This window comes from Harpegnathos saltator, unplaced genomic scaffold (assembly GCF_003227715.2).
Source record: "Harpegnathos saltator strain DR-91 unplaced genomic scaffold, Hsal_v8.6 scaffold297, whole genome shotgun sequence".
NCBI lineage: Eukaryota > Metazoa > Arthropoda > Insecta > Hymenoptera > Formicidae > Harpegnathos > Harpegnathos saltator.
In genome coordinates, this window is record NW_020230091.1 from 650,609 (window position 1) to 667,326 (window position 16,718).

At 34.3% G+C, this 16,718-nt stretch overlaps 2 protein-coding genes and 3 long non-coding RNA genes across 10 annotated transcripts; 2 read left to right on the top strand and 3 right to left on the bottom strand.

Annotated features, from left to right (window-relative positions):
- Positions 1-1,270: 1,270 nt before the first annotated feature.
- Positions 1,271-2,407, top strand: LOC112588791 (uncharacterized). The gene is made up of 3 exons (XR_003113059.1): positions 1,271-1,483; positions 1,634-1,795; positions 1,861-2,407. It is a non-coding gene; the product is annotated as an uncharacterized LOC112588791 (long non-coding RNA).
- A 32-nt stretch (positions 2,408-2,439) lies between these two features.
- Positions 2,440-6,490, bottom strand: LOC105187117 (uncharacterized). 6 transcript variants are annotated; one of them, XR_003113055.1, is made up of 5 exons: positions 6,091-6,490; positions 5,228-5,673; positions 4,063-4,223; positions 3,835-3,944; positions 2,440-3,542 (listed from the first exon to the last, which is right to left on the bottom strand). XR_003113055.1 is itself a non-coding variant. In XM_025299904.1 (3 exons), the coding sequence occupies exons 2-3, from the start codon at positions 3,883-3,885 to the stop codon at positions 3,274-3,276; spliced, it is 345 nt and encodes a 114-aa protein (XP_025155689.1). In that variant the 5' UTR covers positions 3,886-3,944; positions 4,063-4,530; the 3' UTR covers positions 2,441-3,273. The 6 variants fall into 6 exon arrangements, 1 of the variants encoding a protein (XP_025155689.1); XR_003113056.1 differs by having other exon boundaries at positions 2,442-3,542; positions 5,228-5,298; positions 6,091-6,488; XR_850082.3 differs by lacking the exon at positions 6,091-6,490 and having other exon boundaries at positions 2,442-3,542; positions 5,228-5,829.
- Positions 5,661-6,084, top strand: LOC112588790 (uncharacterized). Its single transcript, XR_003113058.1, has 3 exons — positions 5,661-5,742; positions 5,929-5,951; positions 6,032-6,084. It is a non-coding gene; the product is annotated as an uncharacterized LOC112588790 (long non-coding RNA).
- Positions 6,491-7,434: 944 nt separating the features above from the next.
- On the bottom strand, positions 7,435-8,211 carry LOC112588796 (uncharacterized). Its single transcript, XR_003113061.1, has 2 exons — positions 8,047-8,211; positions 7,435-7,915 (listed from the first exon to the last, which is right to left on the bottom strand). It is a non-coding gene; the product is annotated as an uncharacterized LOC112588796 (long non-coding RNA).
- Positions 8,212-8,328: 117 nt separating this feature from the next.
- On the bottom strand, positions 8,329-10,162 carry LOC105189485 (uncharacterized). The gene is made up of 6 exons (XM_011151595.3): positions 9,933-10,162; positions 9,730-9,862; positions 9,392-9,598; positions 8,944-9,127; positions 8,666-8,871; positions 8,329-8,552 (listed from the first exon to the last, which is right to left on the bottom strand). The coding sequence occupies exons 1-6, from the start codon at positions 9,960-9,962 to the stop codon at positions 8,338-8,340; spliced, it is 975 nt and encodes a 324-aa protein (XP_011149897.2). The 5' UTR covers positions 9,963-10,162; the 3' UTR covers positions 8,329-8,337.
- Between the last annotated feature and the right edge of the window lie 6,556 nt (positions 10,163-16,718).

Genomic DNA, 16,718 nt, shown 5'->3' on the forward strand with positions numbered 1-16,718 from the left:
CAATTTCTTTTCTTATAGAAAAAAAATACTGCAAGCATTTTCCAGCACTTAGCCATCGTACCTCACAATGAAGGGGCAAATCTTTGTATGTCGCATTAATTTCTTGTAAGAAATTCTTAAGTTTTCTATGCGACAACGATTTATTTCCACCTCTAAGAAAATTAGTAATTGAGGTAACTAATTTCATTGCACGGCACATCTTAATGGCTTTTCCACATAACGCCTCTTGGTGAATTAAACAATGGACAGTTAAACAAGTGATACCATTTGTTTGCAATATACCACAAAAACCCTGTTTCAAGGCAACCATTGCTGGGGCACCATCTGTGACAATGGCAGTACATTTATTAAAATTTATATTAAAATCTTTACTTATTCTAATAAAAGCATCATAAATATCGGACCCTTTCGTCGTATTATGCAAAGATGCCAAACCTAGCATTTCTTCATTTACAACAAAATCCTCTTGTATTGTTCTGATAAAAATAGAAAGTTGACTGATATTGCATATATCGGTACTATCGTCCAAACAAAAAGAATAATAAACTGCATTGTCTATTATATTTTTCAATTTATGACATAAGTACTTATCAATATCATTAATTCTTCGTACAACTGTTGTACGGCAAAGGGAAACAGATTCAAATTTCTCAGCCAACGCCTCTTCCTTGAAGGCTTTGGCCATCTTAATTGCGCATTGTTTAATTATCTCGCCATCAGAAAAACTTTTTGTTCCGAGCTATTTCGAGCGATATGTCATATGAAGCATGCAAAATTTGTTTTTTTATCAATATTAAAATCATAAGTTTTGGGAGAATTATATAATGACTCTATTTCATTTTTCAATTCGCGTATTTTGTTTTCACGAAATTCACCACTGTATTGCTGAAATTCAAGTTTATGGAATTTGGCGTAATGTCTGTACATTATATTTTTTAAAACTGTGGAATCTACTTTTACATATGAGGCATAGTAATGAGTCATTATTTTTAATGACGAAATAATCATTTTCCCATGCTGCATACGGAGACATCTTCCTTTGTCTATTCGACATTGTAAAACAATAGAGCGAACTTGAGAGTACCGCTTATCGAATACGGAATAAAACGCAGAGCGTGAGAGAACCGATGAGAGTGACGGCCGTGTAGAGGGGATAGGTAGGTCGAGGCGCTAGAGAGGAGAGACGGGAAGAGGTAACCCCGCGGAGTGGGGGCATAGTCTCCTCCACGCGTGCTCCGGGAGCGCTCCCGTGTGCAGGCCTGGACTATATTCGAACGAAATTCACGAGCAAGATAGCTCATAGCAAATAAGTGATTAAGAAGTAATTTTGGAAAATGCTTGCTCAACGACAGTCGGGAAAATAATAATTGATCATGTCCGAATGAAATCCTAATACAAAATAAAGAGTGAAAGGTATTGTGGATAACTCCAGAGTAGCAATAAAAATTGAAAAAAATTAGAAAATTTCTAATATAGCATGAAGGTAATGTTTAACTTACAATTAGAGTGACATTTTATGTTTTCTTATCTTTACTTCTATTCTGAAGTTACTTACAAAACTTTTTTCTCCTTCTTATTTTTTCTATAAATTTGCGCCTATTTTCCTATTACGTCAGGTTTTTTCTTTTTTTAGGAAAATAACGCAACAAATCAATTCTGAAAACAGATTTAATCAATGCATAAAATTACTGATTATAGATACAGGATGTGGTCAAAGTCCGGCAACGGCTAATTATTTCCAAATTTAATTGACCTTGAAAATCGACCTCAAGGTCGACTTCTAAGTCGCCATCAAGTACATCACTTTGAACTCTACAACTTTGGTCCTAAGCACTTTTTTCAGAAAATGTATCGTTTCAGAAATAATTAACCATAACTGTCTCCACCTCCAGAGGTTGAGGGGTGCTTTTTACTCCTAGAAAGCGTATTTAGCCGAAACAAAAAAACACGTATTTAATATTTTTCGGTATTTAATAAGTATGTTAAGTTTCATTCAAATCGGTGAGTATCAGTTGGGTAGTGTTACTTGTAAGTGCAACTCTAGTAAATTAAACTTTACGTTTTTATTTTAAATCTTTAAAAAAACAGTATATCTCTATATGCTCCTATTTACAAATATCATACTTACAAAATAATTCTGAATGATTTTGGTTGAAAAACAGGAAATGCCTACTTATTTCACAGGTCTCCATGAGAGGTCTCTGTGCAGATCAGAGAGTCTAGAGTACCTCTAATAAGAATACAGACACCGTCCCTATAGCAGCTATGTTTGAGACCAGAAAACCGGAAATTCATCTGTATGCGCGGAATGTTTAAATTCTGCTAAAAGAGATATCAAGCAAGATATTTAAATTTAATTTTGATGACTTATGAAATTACATTTATGTTACTATAATTGTAAGATAGGACTTGTAAAATTGAAGTAGAAATATAATTGAGTTATTATTTTATATAAAAGATATATTTTTCCTACATGATGATAATACAATTTCACAAATAGCAAAGTAATAAAGTAACTTAATGATAATCGCGTTGACATTGGAGATGTTAAGAAAACGTCATAAAGTATAATATAAACAATATTTCTTTCCTTTTCTGGTGCCGTGCAGGAACTGTATCTGGATGGATTTAAAAACTCGGCTATGTATGGAGTCAGATATAAGAAATTCATATGCAGCAACCTGTTTCCATCGACTAGCAATTCCACCAAGTAAAAACACTATTGCATGACTTGCAATAGATTTTTCGCAATGAATACTCATTTGTATATTACTCTCACTTGTACTTGGTATTGTAAATTCACCAAAAATTATATTTGATGACGTACAATAAAATTTTCCAGGTGTTATATTCATCCATGATAACAATGCAATCTTTGTTTATGTTATTTTGAAATTGAGCTATTTTAAGCTCTAAAAACTTAAATATTTCTTCAGAGACACCAGGTAAAAACTTTAAATGTTCTGAATGGCGAGTTAGAGTTCGAAGAGAAGGCAATGAGAAATTATTTCGGAGTAATTATTCATACCTATGCGATCCGCAAGCAAATTTTAAGCGATAAGCCTTGATTAATATACCTTGATTAATATATGATTAATATCATTACACCAACATGGCATTTTTTTATAAGCGTTAGTAATAAATTTAATTTGATTTTCATTAAAAAACGTATTTAATATTTTTATATGTTTCATTGTTCGTACTTCTTGCTGTAGTCTCTTCAGTTTTATTTTCATGTTCCGCAACTGTTTCACCATTCCTCTTCTGCTCCTCTCACTTTGAAGCAAATGTTTTTTCTAATTTTTCTAATCTTTGCTCATACTCAGGAATTGTTTTTGAATGACTTAATGTCAACTGTTGAATAGATCCAACTTCAGTCTCAGTTTCTTCAGTTTGTACATTTTCACCTTTCTGTTCTATACTGTTATATTGTGCCGACATCTTTGTTGTATCTATTGGTAACTCCAACATCTTGTTTGCATTTGTATTCACTTGATTTATGTTTTCACTTGTTGATAAACTCTCTTCCTGGATAGATAGTTCTTTAAAAACAGATAGCATATTCATTTGTTCATTTGATATGAATAAACATATTTATATAAATAACTGAAAATATTCTACTACTTTTATATCAATGTTATATATTTTAAATTTAACTGTATCATAGCTTTTAAGGGTACAATAGCTGTAAGAATATGATTGTAAGGTTGTAACGTAAGCTGTCGGCAAATGAAAATAATTCATTTCGCGTTTTACAGTCTTACAGCCATATTCTTACAGTCATTGTAGATAAGACTTTAATTGTATACTTTGCTGACGTTTATTTTTTATTACATCTATTCGAATTTGAGTATCTTCCCCAATAATGTTGGTACAGCTTTCCATTTTAATTTTTTGGTGCCATCGACTCTTATTGTTTCCCACTGATCATTAGCAAAATGAAACTATGCAAACAACAAAATGAAGGAAAAAGATATTGAATATAAAAATAAATAAATTGTGTATATAATATAACAGACACATAATTATATTGTGTATATATTAACAGACAACATAACATACCTCACATAAACGTGAATCCTTTTTCAGCTGCCCGTTACTTCGATCTTTCATTTTTTATCCACAATATTTATATTTCCCTTTCTTGTGAAAAGGAACACATTTTAATTCCTTTAGTAGATGCACTTTTACAACTTTTGGCAACACATTTTGGCATCTTGATACTATTATAAAGGGCAGATTATTATTATATAACCTATATACACATATGGGTAATTATTTAGTTTAGGGGTTCCGCCTTAGAATTCGATAAAAATAGACTTAATCAACGCGTTTTTTAATAAGGAACAACTTTTTCCTTTGCGAAAATTGTCGCTCTTCACTGCGAAACGAAATAAAAATAGTTAAAGTTGACTGGTATAATAGGTTAGGAAACCTGTCAAGATTTCGGATGGGTTCGCAACTTTCCACGCGCAATGAGGACGGGGAGGGTGCGGGAGGGGGGCCTTTGGCCCCCCCCTCGTACCCGCCCGTGTGTGTGTGTGTGTGTGTGTACATATATTGAGGCATTTTATTTATTAAACCAACGAATATTGTACATTAATTTAGTAAAGCAGAAAATTTTAGTACAATTGTAATAAGATAAATTTAAAAAATTAAAAATAAATGTGGAATCGATAGTTATGATCTTTAATTGTTAATAATTTTTTTATGACGAAACTGATAAGTTAATGACATTTGATGAAATATTTACCTTATTAAAATTGTACTAAAATTTTCTGCTTTACTAAATTAATGAGTGTACAATATTCGTTGGTTTAATAAATAAAAATGCCTCAACATATGTACACACACACACACACGGGCGGGTGCGAGGGGGGGCCTTCGGCCCCCGTCCTCATTGCGCGTGGAAAGTTGCGAACCCATCCGGAATCTTGACAGGTTTCCTAACCTATTATACCAGTCAACTTTAACTATTTTTATTTCGTTTCGCAGTGAAGAGCGACAATTTTCGCAGAGGAAAAAGTTGTTCCTTATTAAAATGCGCGTTGATTGAGTCTATTTTTATCGAATTCTAAGGCGGAGCCCTTAAACTGGATAATTACCCACATATGTTTACACATTGTATTGATTGTTATATATATTATCTGATTTATTTTATAAAGATATTACAATATTTTATAAAGATATTACAATTAATTACAATATATAAAATACAAAAACTCACTTTTCTTTTAACACACTTTTAAGGTCCTATTCCCTGTTTCTACTGCCTGTTGCCTAGCATTGTGCACGGACCTTTACCGGAAACGAACCCAAACATGGCGGAACCAATCAAAACTCTGACATACGGGTGTCCATACTCTTAGGGTACGATCACATGGTACGGAAATGAACATGCGGGACGGAGGATGCGTGATTCGAACAGCCAATCAACGCTCTCCCGTATTTTTCTATCCCATACACAGATGTCTATACTATACTAGATTGCTAACTTCTCAAAAGAGCTGTGTCCCGCCCATTTTCCGGTTCGGCCATGAAGACCGCCAAGCATGGCGGCGGTGTGTGTTTGTAGTGTGTATGTGAATACCCGATGCGTATGTAGTAGTGCGTGGTAGTGCGTATGTGACACCTGATGTGTCTACTACTATTTATGTTAGTAAAACTGCAAATCTACAAACGAGATAATGCCGAATAAGTAAATTTCAAAAATACGAACAAGAAAGAATATCATTTAAAGATGTGTGTATTAATAAGGTGTTGCTAATCTAAGTGTTTGGTAAAGGTTAAAATTAAATTGAATATATACAGTTCAAAATATGTCAAAGTATTTGTATTAATATTTTTTACATACATATAAAGAATAAAATGCAACTTATGTGTTATTAAATAATATTAATTTTGTAAATTTGTGTCTGTTACTTGCAGGATTTCTATCTTTCGTTGTTTTTGTAAGTGAATACATTCTAATATTAATAATATTAATAATATTAACATAATATTAATAATATTAACAATGTTTAATTACAAGATAACCCTCACATATTACAAACCTCGAACATTTATTATATATAAATGTATTCTACTTACTTAAATAAGTGATATCCTTTTTTATTCGTATTATTGCAATTAACAATGCAACATGTACTTGGCATTATCTCGTTTATATATTTGCAGTTTTACTAATATAAGTAGATACGACACATCAGTGTAGACACATCAGGTATCACATACTTACAGTACAGCACTACTACACACGCATCAGATACTCACGTACGCACTACAAACACACACTGCCGCCATGTTTTGGCGGTCTTCATGGCCGAACCGGAAAATAAGCGGGACACAGCTCTTGTATAGGTCAAAGATCGAAGTTAGCAATCTAGTATAGTATAGACATCTGTGATCCCATATGGCTGCGTTTGACCTGTTCACATGATGCGTGAAAGACGCAAAAAATGACGCATGTGGCAAAAATATAATTAAAAAAAATTATTTTTCCAAAATAATTTATTAATCTTAAGTATAAAATCTCAAGTATAGATAGTATTTAAAATGTTAAACGAAACATTACTGCGATAGTATTGAACAAATTTTATTTCAAATTACATTATTATAAAAATTGTTTTCAAATCTTGTGACGCATTTCGGTCTTTTTCCCATATCATGTGCACAGGGCACGCTAAAATCTTGCGTGATTCATTATCACGCATTATTATATATTGATTTATTCATAATTATTATTCATCATTATTGATGTCGAACTGCTGTATGAAATGCTTGAGTTTTGTAGCAAGTATTAAAAATGGACAATAAATTATGGATGTTATAAAAAACTATTAAACTGTTAATGAAATTTTATGTGAAAATTCCAATATTATCGTATCGTAAGGAGAAAGTAAAGTTAACGTTAACTAACTTATTTATATTGTATGAAATAATATCGAGAAAAAAGATTGAAAGAAGATAATGGGTCAGACCAATTTATACTGTAGAACAACGGCTTCTTCAAGGAGACAGTGACAATTTAATAACAATGTTAAGAACAACAGATTCATCATTGTATTTTAATTATTTAAGAATGTCTGTTAATATCTTTGACAAACTGTTTGCCTTAGTGGGTCCTAAAATTGAAAAAGAATGTTATGTTAGGGAACCAATTCCTTCTCGAACAAGGCTTGAAGTTTGTATTAGATATTTAGTCAGTGGCGATAGCATGAAGTCTGTTGCATATGCCTTTAGACTTGCTCCAAACACAGTTTCTAGAATTGTGCATGAAACTTGTCATGAAATTTGGGATACATTAAAAGAGATAGTTATGCCTGTTCCAACTACAGAACAATGGGTAAAAATAGCACAAGATTTTGAAAAATTGTGGAATTTTCCTCATTGTATTGGAGCGATTGATGGAAGGCACATAGTAATAGAGGTAAATTCATTTTAGCTTTCCCTTTATTTAAGATGCGTTGATACAAATATGTTATAAATGCTTTATTAAATTTCAGGCTCCTCCGTATAGTGGTTCCACTTATTTTAATTATAAAAAAACTCATAGCATCAATTTTACCGGTATTTCTAATGCACACTATCGCTTCATTTTGACGTTGGAGCAGAAGGTCGTCAAAGCGATGGTGGAGTGTTTGCTAATAGCAGTATTCGATCAAGATTACATTCAAACACTTTAAATATATCTCTACCTGCTCCAGTTGGTGAAAAAGAGCTGCCGTATGTTTTGGTTGGCGACGAAGCATATCCTTTAGCATCGTATTTGATGCGACCTTACCCAAGAAGATTAGATCTTGATTTAAAGAAAAAAGTGTACAATTATCGTCGTAGCAGAGCAAGACGTATTATTGAAAATGCCTTTTAGTAGCAAGATGGAGAATTTTTCGTAGGCCTTTAAATACCTCCATTTCTAAAGCAAACAAAATTATATTGGCCACAATATGTCTACATAATTTTATTATTACTAACGAAATGAAAAAGCGTTGTCAAGAAAGACAGTATTTGTGTTATAATGATAACGACAAGCAACAAACATCATACTTAAGAAATTCGCCAAAAAGAACTTGCCAAGATGTAACTTCACGTAATTTGTCAACAATTTATAGGGAAAGATTCGCTGATTATTTTTTCAATGAAGGTGCAGTCGAATGGCAATGGGAGAAGGCTGAAAATAATGACTTTTAATTTTCATTTTTTTGTATTATAGTAAAGTTTTTTATTATTGTAATAAATTCTAAACTTTAAATTGTTTCATAATAATTATTAAAAATTAAACCATTAGAATTGAAAGAAACATAATAAAAATAATAATTTTAATTCATTTTCAAAAAATTAATTATTAAAAAGTCCTGCGTTTTCTCCGGCTTCTATTGCATATTTCATTATTTTCGTTTGTAATAATCTAGAATCCTTGTAGGGTAATTTTCTTAAAATATCCCCTAGGTGAATCAGAAATCCTTCAGTATCATCAGGACATGCGGTGGTTTCACTTAAAATTTTCATTAAATCTCTTTTAAACTCTGCATCGCTCGATTGAGTTTTTCGTCCTGAAATAAAAAATTATTTACATTTAATTGCAATATAATATAAATAATATATTTTTCAGATGTTTAAAATAATACATTTGTATTTCTGAGTATATAAATCAATACAAACTAACGTTTCTCATTATGTGAAGAGACATTACTTCTATGAGACACATTTGTTCCTACTTGGGAACCATTTTCCCTTATATTATCTTCTTTAAACATTTGGCTTTGTGCAATACTGTTCTCATTTTCTACCGGTTCTTGCATCGTAGAAGAGCAATCGGTGTTGACATTATCACTTACTAGTTCTGATTCTTTTGAAACATTACTAACAGAACTATAAAATTTTTAAAGACTATTATTTCCAGATATATAAAATGTGCTTAATTATTGATGGAATATTATTTACGGCCTTGAAATTATAGAATCATTTAAAAATTGCATTTGATCAATAAAGCGAAAACCATCTCTTTTCTTGTCTGAAATTGGTGCTGCTGAACCACTTGGTGTGTATGCAGTCTTCTTCTTTGCTTTTATATAACAATCACGGAGGTTTCTCCAGCGCTTTTTTATATTTTCCACATCAAATTTTTCTACAGTAATAAATATTAATAAATAAATATTATTTTACAATAACTTTTTATAGAAGTTCATCAACATGTCTTGTACATCTAAATGATAAAGAAAATCACCTTTAGTTTAATATCAGTCTTTGTTTGGTTTCAGTATATACATCCAAATCTACAAGACATTCGATGAGTTTTATAAAAATAATATTATAAGTTAAGTAACAAAACTACTTTTATTAAAGAAAAATAGAAACCGATATGAAAATTGTGGTTACATAAAATATTTACCTTCCAATTCAAAATTTATTTCCAACCACGCTTCTTTGACAGATAAAGGACCTCTTTCCTTAACAGGGATTGTGACATTCCATAAACATGGCCTGGCTCGTACAGTTTCTATCAGTACTTCATCATATGCACTCCACAGTTTGTCTTGTTTATTCTTAACACATTTTTTTCCTGTTGAATCATTTTCCACATAGTTTTCTGTTGAAGCTGTATTAGTACAATAACAATTATTTACTATTCATTTTTTTATATAAATTATATAAGAAATATATTATATATCTTATTATATATCTTATATATTATATAAGAAATAAATATTGTTAAGAATGTAAACTAACCTCTAAATATAACACTTGCATCATCTACAAAAATATTCTCTTTTGTCATATCAATATCAGCAAAGCATGAGTGATTTGTTACAATGAAATTTTCCTTTGGAAGAAAATAATTGCAATATTTGCACTTGTAACGCTTGAAAAAAAAATATTTTATTGTTTATTTTAATATTAACAAAATAATATCACTTTTTCTTTATACTTACATCACAACGCATTAAACTTTCATCGTCCATGAATTCCAGGTTTATATCATAACTCTTATTATCAAAACTAACTTTTTTAGTTGAAGTTTTGACTACTTTTTCTCATGTATTCAAACTTTACGGTTATATGAGTATGGAACGTATGCGGTAAAAGTTAGAAAAGTACGGGAAAGCGTTGATTGGCTGTTCGAATCACGCATCCTCTGTCGCATGTTCATTTACGTACCATGTGATCGTACTCTTACTAGAGGTACTCTACAGAGAGTCTACAGAAGCCACACTAGAGACCTCTTGCGTAGACTTGCGAACTAGGTAAAATTATACTACAAATTATGAACAAAATACGGAGAAAATCACCTTATATGTATGATATTTGCAATCAGGAGAAACGTCCGCAGGGTCGTACAGAGCGTTTTTTGGAAAAGTCGAAATAAAAATCGATTAAATAATTTGAATGAACGTTCATCTTGCGGTGTAGCACGAGCCTATATTTTTATTTATTACAAATTTTCAAGAACCTAAATGCAAAATCAGGCTCTGTACGATTCTAGATACTAATATAGAAGATGCCCATGTAAGTATGATAAGCGAATATGATGTATGCATGGCAAAATTTGTAGGTGTAGATAACACGGAAAGTGTAGCCCAGTTGCACTATAGTGCCTAACCTTCCTGCCTTGCGTTCGCATGAGCAATGCATTAGTATTAGCATATATATGAGCAGTGAATAAGTTTGCCGTGTGTATGAGTATGAATACCTTCCAGCTTCCACTTTAAAACTTAAGATATTTTACTACGTTGACGATATATGTAACCACCAAATTGATATGGAATATTCCTTGAACTATTATCCAGGTCCCTACGGAGCCAGATTTTGCAATCCAGCCGTCCATAATTTATGAAAAATAAATGAAGCGTCCGCCGTACCAAGCATCGCAGCGAATCACTCGAAAAATTATTTACGAGATTCAAAATATCGCCTCATTGACGATACGTATAATTGCCAAACTGTTATAGCATCTTACTTGAACTATCCCTAAGGACCTTACACAGCCAGATTTTACAATCCGGCCGTTAAAAATTTACAATATATATATAAATAAAGCATCAGCCGTACCAGGAGTTGCAGCGAGTCAGGTGGAATACCATTTTACAAGAAGTAATATTTTGCCTTGTTGACGTAATATATGACCATGAACTTGTTATAGCATCTTCCTACAACTATTCCCGAGATCTCTACAGAGTTAGATTTTACAAATAGTCCGTCAACAATTTATTATACACAAATAAAGCGTCAGCTGTATCAAATATCGCAGCGAGTCAGGCGGAATACAATTTTACAAGAACAGATATATTGCCTCGTTGACAATATATATAACCGCTAAATTATTATGGTATCTTCCTTGAACTATCCCCGAGAAATCTACAGAGCCAGATTTTGTAATTCGACCGTCAAAAATTTATCATACATTAATAAAGCAACCAAGCGTCGCTGCGAGTCACTCAAAATATCATTTTACGAGATGCAATATTTCGTCTCTTTGACAATACGTATTATTACTAAAATGTTGCAGCATCTTCTTCGTACTATTCCCGAGATCGGTACCCAGATAGCACACGGATGTCCATTGAACGTCCGTTATATGTCCATTTTTTTTTACAAAAGACGTCCATAGGATGTACGTTTGTCACAACTTCGGACATAGAACGTCCGATAAACGTATATCGGACGTCCTACAGGTCCGAATAAGGACATCCTTGTTACGTCCAATTTATGTCCACGGACGTAAATCGGACATATGGACATAAATTGGACGTGAAACGTACATCCAGTGGATGTTCGGTGCTGTCTGGGTATAAAGCCGGATTTTGCAATCCGGTTGTCAAAAATTTATAATATATAAATAAAGCGTCCGTCGTACCAGGCGTTGGAACGAATCAATCGAAAAATCATTGTAGGAGATGCAAAATTTCACCTCGTTGACGATATGTTTCACCGCCAAATTGTTATAGCATCTTCTTTGAACTATCCCTGAGAAACCTACAAAACCAGATTTTGCAGTCAGGCCGTAAAAAATGTATCATAAATAAATAAAGATGTATGAATAAGCGTCGGAGCGGATCACGTACAATACTATTTTACAAAATGAGATATATTATTTCACTGATGTAATATATCATCAACATATTGTTATAGCATATCTCTAAAACTATTCCCAAGATCCTCACAAAACCAGATTTTGCAATCAGGCCGTCTCACTTTTATTATAAATAAATAAAGGTGCATCAAGTGAATCTAATTTCACGCGAATATAATTTCACAAGAAGAGATATTCCGCCTCGTTGGCGATATATGTAACCGCCGAATTGATATGGAATATTCCGTGAACTATTATTGAGGTCCCCATAGATGAGCCAGATTGTGCAATCCGGCTGTCAAAAATTTATCATATATTAATAAAGCATGCGTCGTACGAAACATCGCAGCGAGTCCCGCGAAATACCATGTTACAAAAAAAAATATTTTGCCTCGTTGCTGTTATACAGGGTGTCTCATAACTAACCTGGCAAAGCTCGTGGAGACATAGAGCGGGTTAAGACAAATATAAAAGTCCCATACCGTTTTGTGAGATTCGCAATAATTATCGAGTTATTAATGACAGAAATTAGAGGAATGAGCGCGCACCGAAACGTTATGGGGGGAGCATCTAGCCGCTCAGGCTAGAGAGCACTGCCCAGTCGACAAAGGAACTGTTGCCGGCGCGCAGCGAGGGGAAGGACAACGCGCCAATGTCCTTACCTCGCCGCTCCTACATCCCGCCGCACCGCGTCTATGCTCGCGCCGAAATGGCCGCTGAATATTCGCGATTACAATTACGAGATTATTTTATGAGGTACCACAGACAGCTCATATTGAATTATAAAGTTCAAGGTTCAAAAGTTCTTTGATCAAGGAAAACATCGAAAAGGAGAAAGCGATAGAGAGCGATGAGATCTACAGAAATTCTCATTGTTTTCTATCGCAATCTATCGTTTTGCTGCATCGGATCCGAAAGAAATGATATCGCGTAAAGACAGAGTACGATGAACACTTTTCATCGTACTCTATTGTACTCTATCGTTAGGAGAATATTTAATTGTTAGAGTATGATATCGTTAGATATTGTTAGAGTATAAATTCGCGTAGAGACTCATCGTGTCCTATCGTTTTATTCAAGTCTACACGGAAAATATGTTTGGTTGAATGAACCAATTTTCTGACGAAATGAGAGAGAGAGAGAGAGAGAGAGAGAGAGAGAGAGAGAGAGAGAGGGAGAGGGAGAGGGAGAGGGAGAGGGAGAGGGAGAGGGAGAGGGAGAGGGAGAGGGAGAGGGAGAGGGAGAGGGAGAGGGAGAGGGAGAGGGAGAGAGAGAGAGAGAGAGAGAGAACGATTAAGAAATTTTGATTGAGAATAGCACAATTTTGTTTAAGTTAACCATAAACCTTGATGAATTAGATTCAGTGTTAATATTTTCAGTTAATATTTCTCTGTATCGTTCATATTTCATTTGCAAGCTGTATCATGGACCAAACATTTTTATCATATATCATGCATAAATTGTTGTCTTATATCGTAATTCTTGTCAGTGGTATATTAACGACAGAAGAAACTGGAAATTCTGTATCGTACAATTGCGAAAAGAGGACCATCGTTGTCAATGGTGCACCAACGATACTCGGCATAAAATTGATTCCTAGGTATAATCGCGATACAACGCAAATCCGAGTGTGTTATTTTGACACGCATAAATGTATGATTGATTGACGCTTTTTTTACACGTTTCTTGTCGTTGAATCGTGCAAAAAAAACATTTTATAGTTAAATATTTCATGCATCTCCCTAATTTTTTAATAAGATACTTACCGAAGGAGAACATAAAGAATCAATCGTTAATTCACAATTCCTAAAATAAGAAATGACACGAAACGACAAGAAAATCCGATGCGATAAATAATAAACTTCCGAAAGGGCAATTATTTTATTTATTTTATTAAAAAATTAGGGAGATGCGTGAAATATTTAACTATAAAATGTTTTTTTTTGCACGATTCAACGACAAGAAACGTGTAAAGAAAGCGTCAATCAATCATACATTTATTCGTATCAAAATAACACACTCGGATTTGCGTTGTATCGCGATTATACCTAGGAATCAATTTTATGCCGAGTATCGTTGGTGCACCATTGACAACGATGGTCCTCTTTTCGCAATTGTACGATACAGAACTTTCAGTTTCTTCTGTCGTTAATATACCACTGACAAGAATTACGATATAAGACAACAATTTATGCATGATATATGATAAAAATGTTTGATCCATGATACAGCTTGCAAATGAAATATGAACGATACAGAGAAATATTAACTGAAAATATTAACACTGAGTCTAATTCATCAAGGTTTATGGTTAACTTAAACAAAATTGTGCTATTCTCAATCAAAATTTCTTAATCGTTCTCTCTCTCTCTCTCTCTCTCTCTCTCTCTCATTTCGTCAGAAAATTGATTCATTCAACCAAACATATTTTCCGTGTAGACTTGAATAAAACGATAGGACACGATGAGTTTCTACGCGAATTCTATCATACTCTAACAATTAAATATTCTCCTAACGATAGAGTACAATAGAGTACGATGAAAAGTGTTCATCGTACTCTGTCTTTACGCGATATCATTTCTTTCGGATCCGATGCAGCAAAACGATAGATTGCGATAGAAAACAATGAGAATTTCTGTAGATCTCATCGCTCTCTATCGCTTTCTCCTTTTCGATGTTTTCCTTGATCAAAGAACTTTTGAACCTTGAACTTTATAATTCAATATGAGCTGTCTGTGGTACCTCATAAAATAATTTCGTAATTGTAATCGCGAATATTCAGCGGCCATTTCAGCGCGAGCATAGACGCGGTGCGGCGGGATGTAGGAGCGGCGAAGTAAGGACATAAACATTGGCGCGTTGTCCTTCCCCTCGCTGCGCGCCGGCAACAGTTCCTTTGTCGACTGGGCAGTGCTCTCTAGCCTGAGCGGCTAGATGCTCCTCCCATAATGTTTCGGTGCGCGCTCATTCCTCTAATTTCTGTCATTAATAACTCGATAATTATTGCGAATCTCACAAAACGGTATGGGACTTTTATATTTGTCTTAACCCGCTCTATGTCTCCACGAGCTCTGCCAGGTTAGTTATGAGACACCCTGTATATCAGCACCAAATTGTTATAACATATTCCTCGATCTATTCCCGAGGTCTCTACAAAGCCAGATTTCGCAATCAGGCCGCCTAACATTTATCGTATATAAAAGACTGTACCGGTACATTTTAATTATTAACACATACAGGTTGCGTGAAAAGTTCGCGGAGCGGCATCTATAAATAAACGGTAGAATTATAAATTATAGTCGGTTATATAGGCTGCGATCCGAAACACGCTCACAGCGCTAACATCGCGCTCACAGCCGGTCCGATTCATCCTTACAGCGTTTTCATGAGCAAAGTGACGTCATTAATACATGATGTCTTCAGTGCTCACGGTGCATTTGGTTGGAAGGTGGGTCACCGTGAGCATCATAGCTATATGATGCACGGCTCAAACGAATCAATTGTATCCGATACCGATCGCCCGTAATGGGATCTCCAGGTTTCAGCAACTCATAATAAACAACACCCTTTTGGTCCCATCAGATACAGAGCATGATTTTCGAACCATATATGTTCGGCTTTGGTGTTGATGTTGAGGTCGATGGCAACAATTGACCGGGCTTGGCGTAATATTTTTTCTTCTTGGGATTGTCGTAGAATATCCACTTCTCATCTCCAGTTACAATCCGATGCAAAAAACCTTTTCTTTGTTGCCTTTGAATCAGCCGCTTGCAAGTGAAAAATCTTTCAACGTCTCTCGGTTTCAGTTCATAGGGCACCCAATTTCCTTGTTTTTGAATAAATACCATGTCTCTCAATCGTACGGAAACGGCTTGTTGAGTCACTCCCAATGATTCTGCAAGCTCCTCTTACGTTTGACTCTGATCTTCTTCGAGTAATGCCTCTAATTCTTTGTCCTAGAATTTTTTTGGCTGTCCAGAGCGAGGCTTGTCTTCGACGCTGAAATCTCCATCCTTGAAACGTCGAAACCATTCCCTACATGATTTATCAGTTGGAGCAGCGTCACCACAAACTTCAACAAGCATGGGCTTGTTCGATGGGCTTCAGCTGCACTTTTCTTCCAATTAAAGCAGAAAATTAAAACCTGCAAATGCTGCTTGGTTAACACAAAATTCGATATTTTCAACACTGTAAAAAGCAAGGTTTTTGTACGAAACTCAAAGCGATATAAACTGAATATTATTGGCAGATGTCTAACCTCTCTGAAACCGCCAAAATCGGCAGTCACTATGAACCATTCATAACAGCCGGAGCCATCTTTTGAAAATGGACCGAACTAATTTGTACATCCAATAATTTTAACAAAATTTTCTGTTTCTTCCTCTTCACTATCGTCGTTTAAAAACGTATCCATAAATTCTAAATCACTATTATCGTCTTCGGAATAAAATTCTAAACATTGTAATAATAAAGGGTTTTTCAATAAGGGCGGGTCGATGTTGCAATGGGATAAAACAAGCTGTGTGTGAGGTATTAACGAAAATCTTTTTTTTATTTGAAAGGCCCATGTATGCCATTATGTGTGGAATATAACATCGTTCAAATATCCGCCGCGGCTTCTCACGGTGGCACGGATCCGAGTCCAATT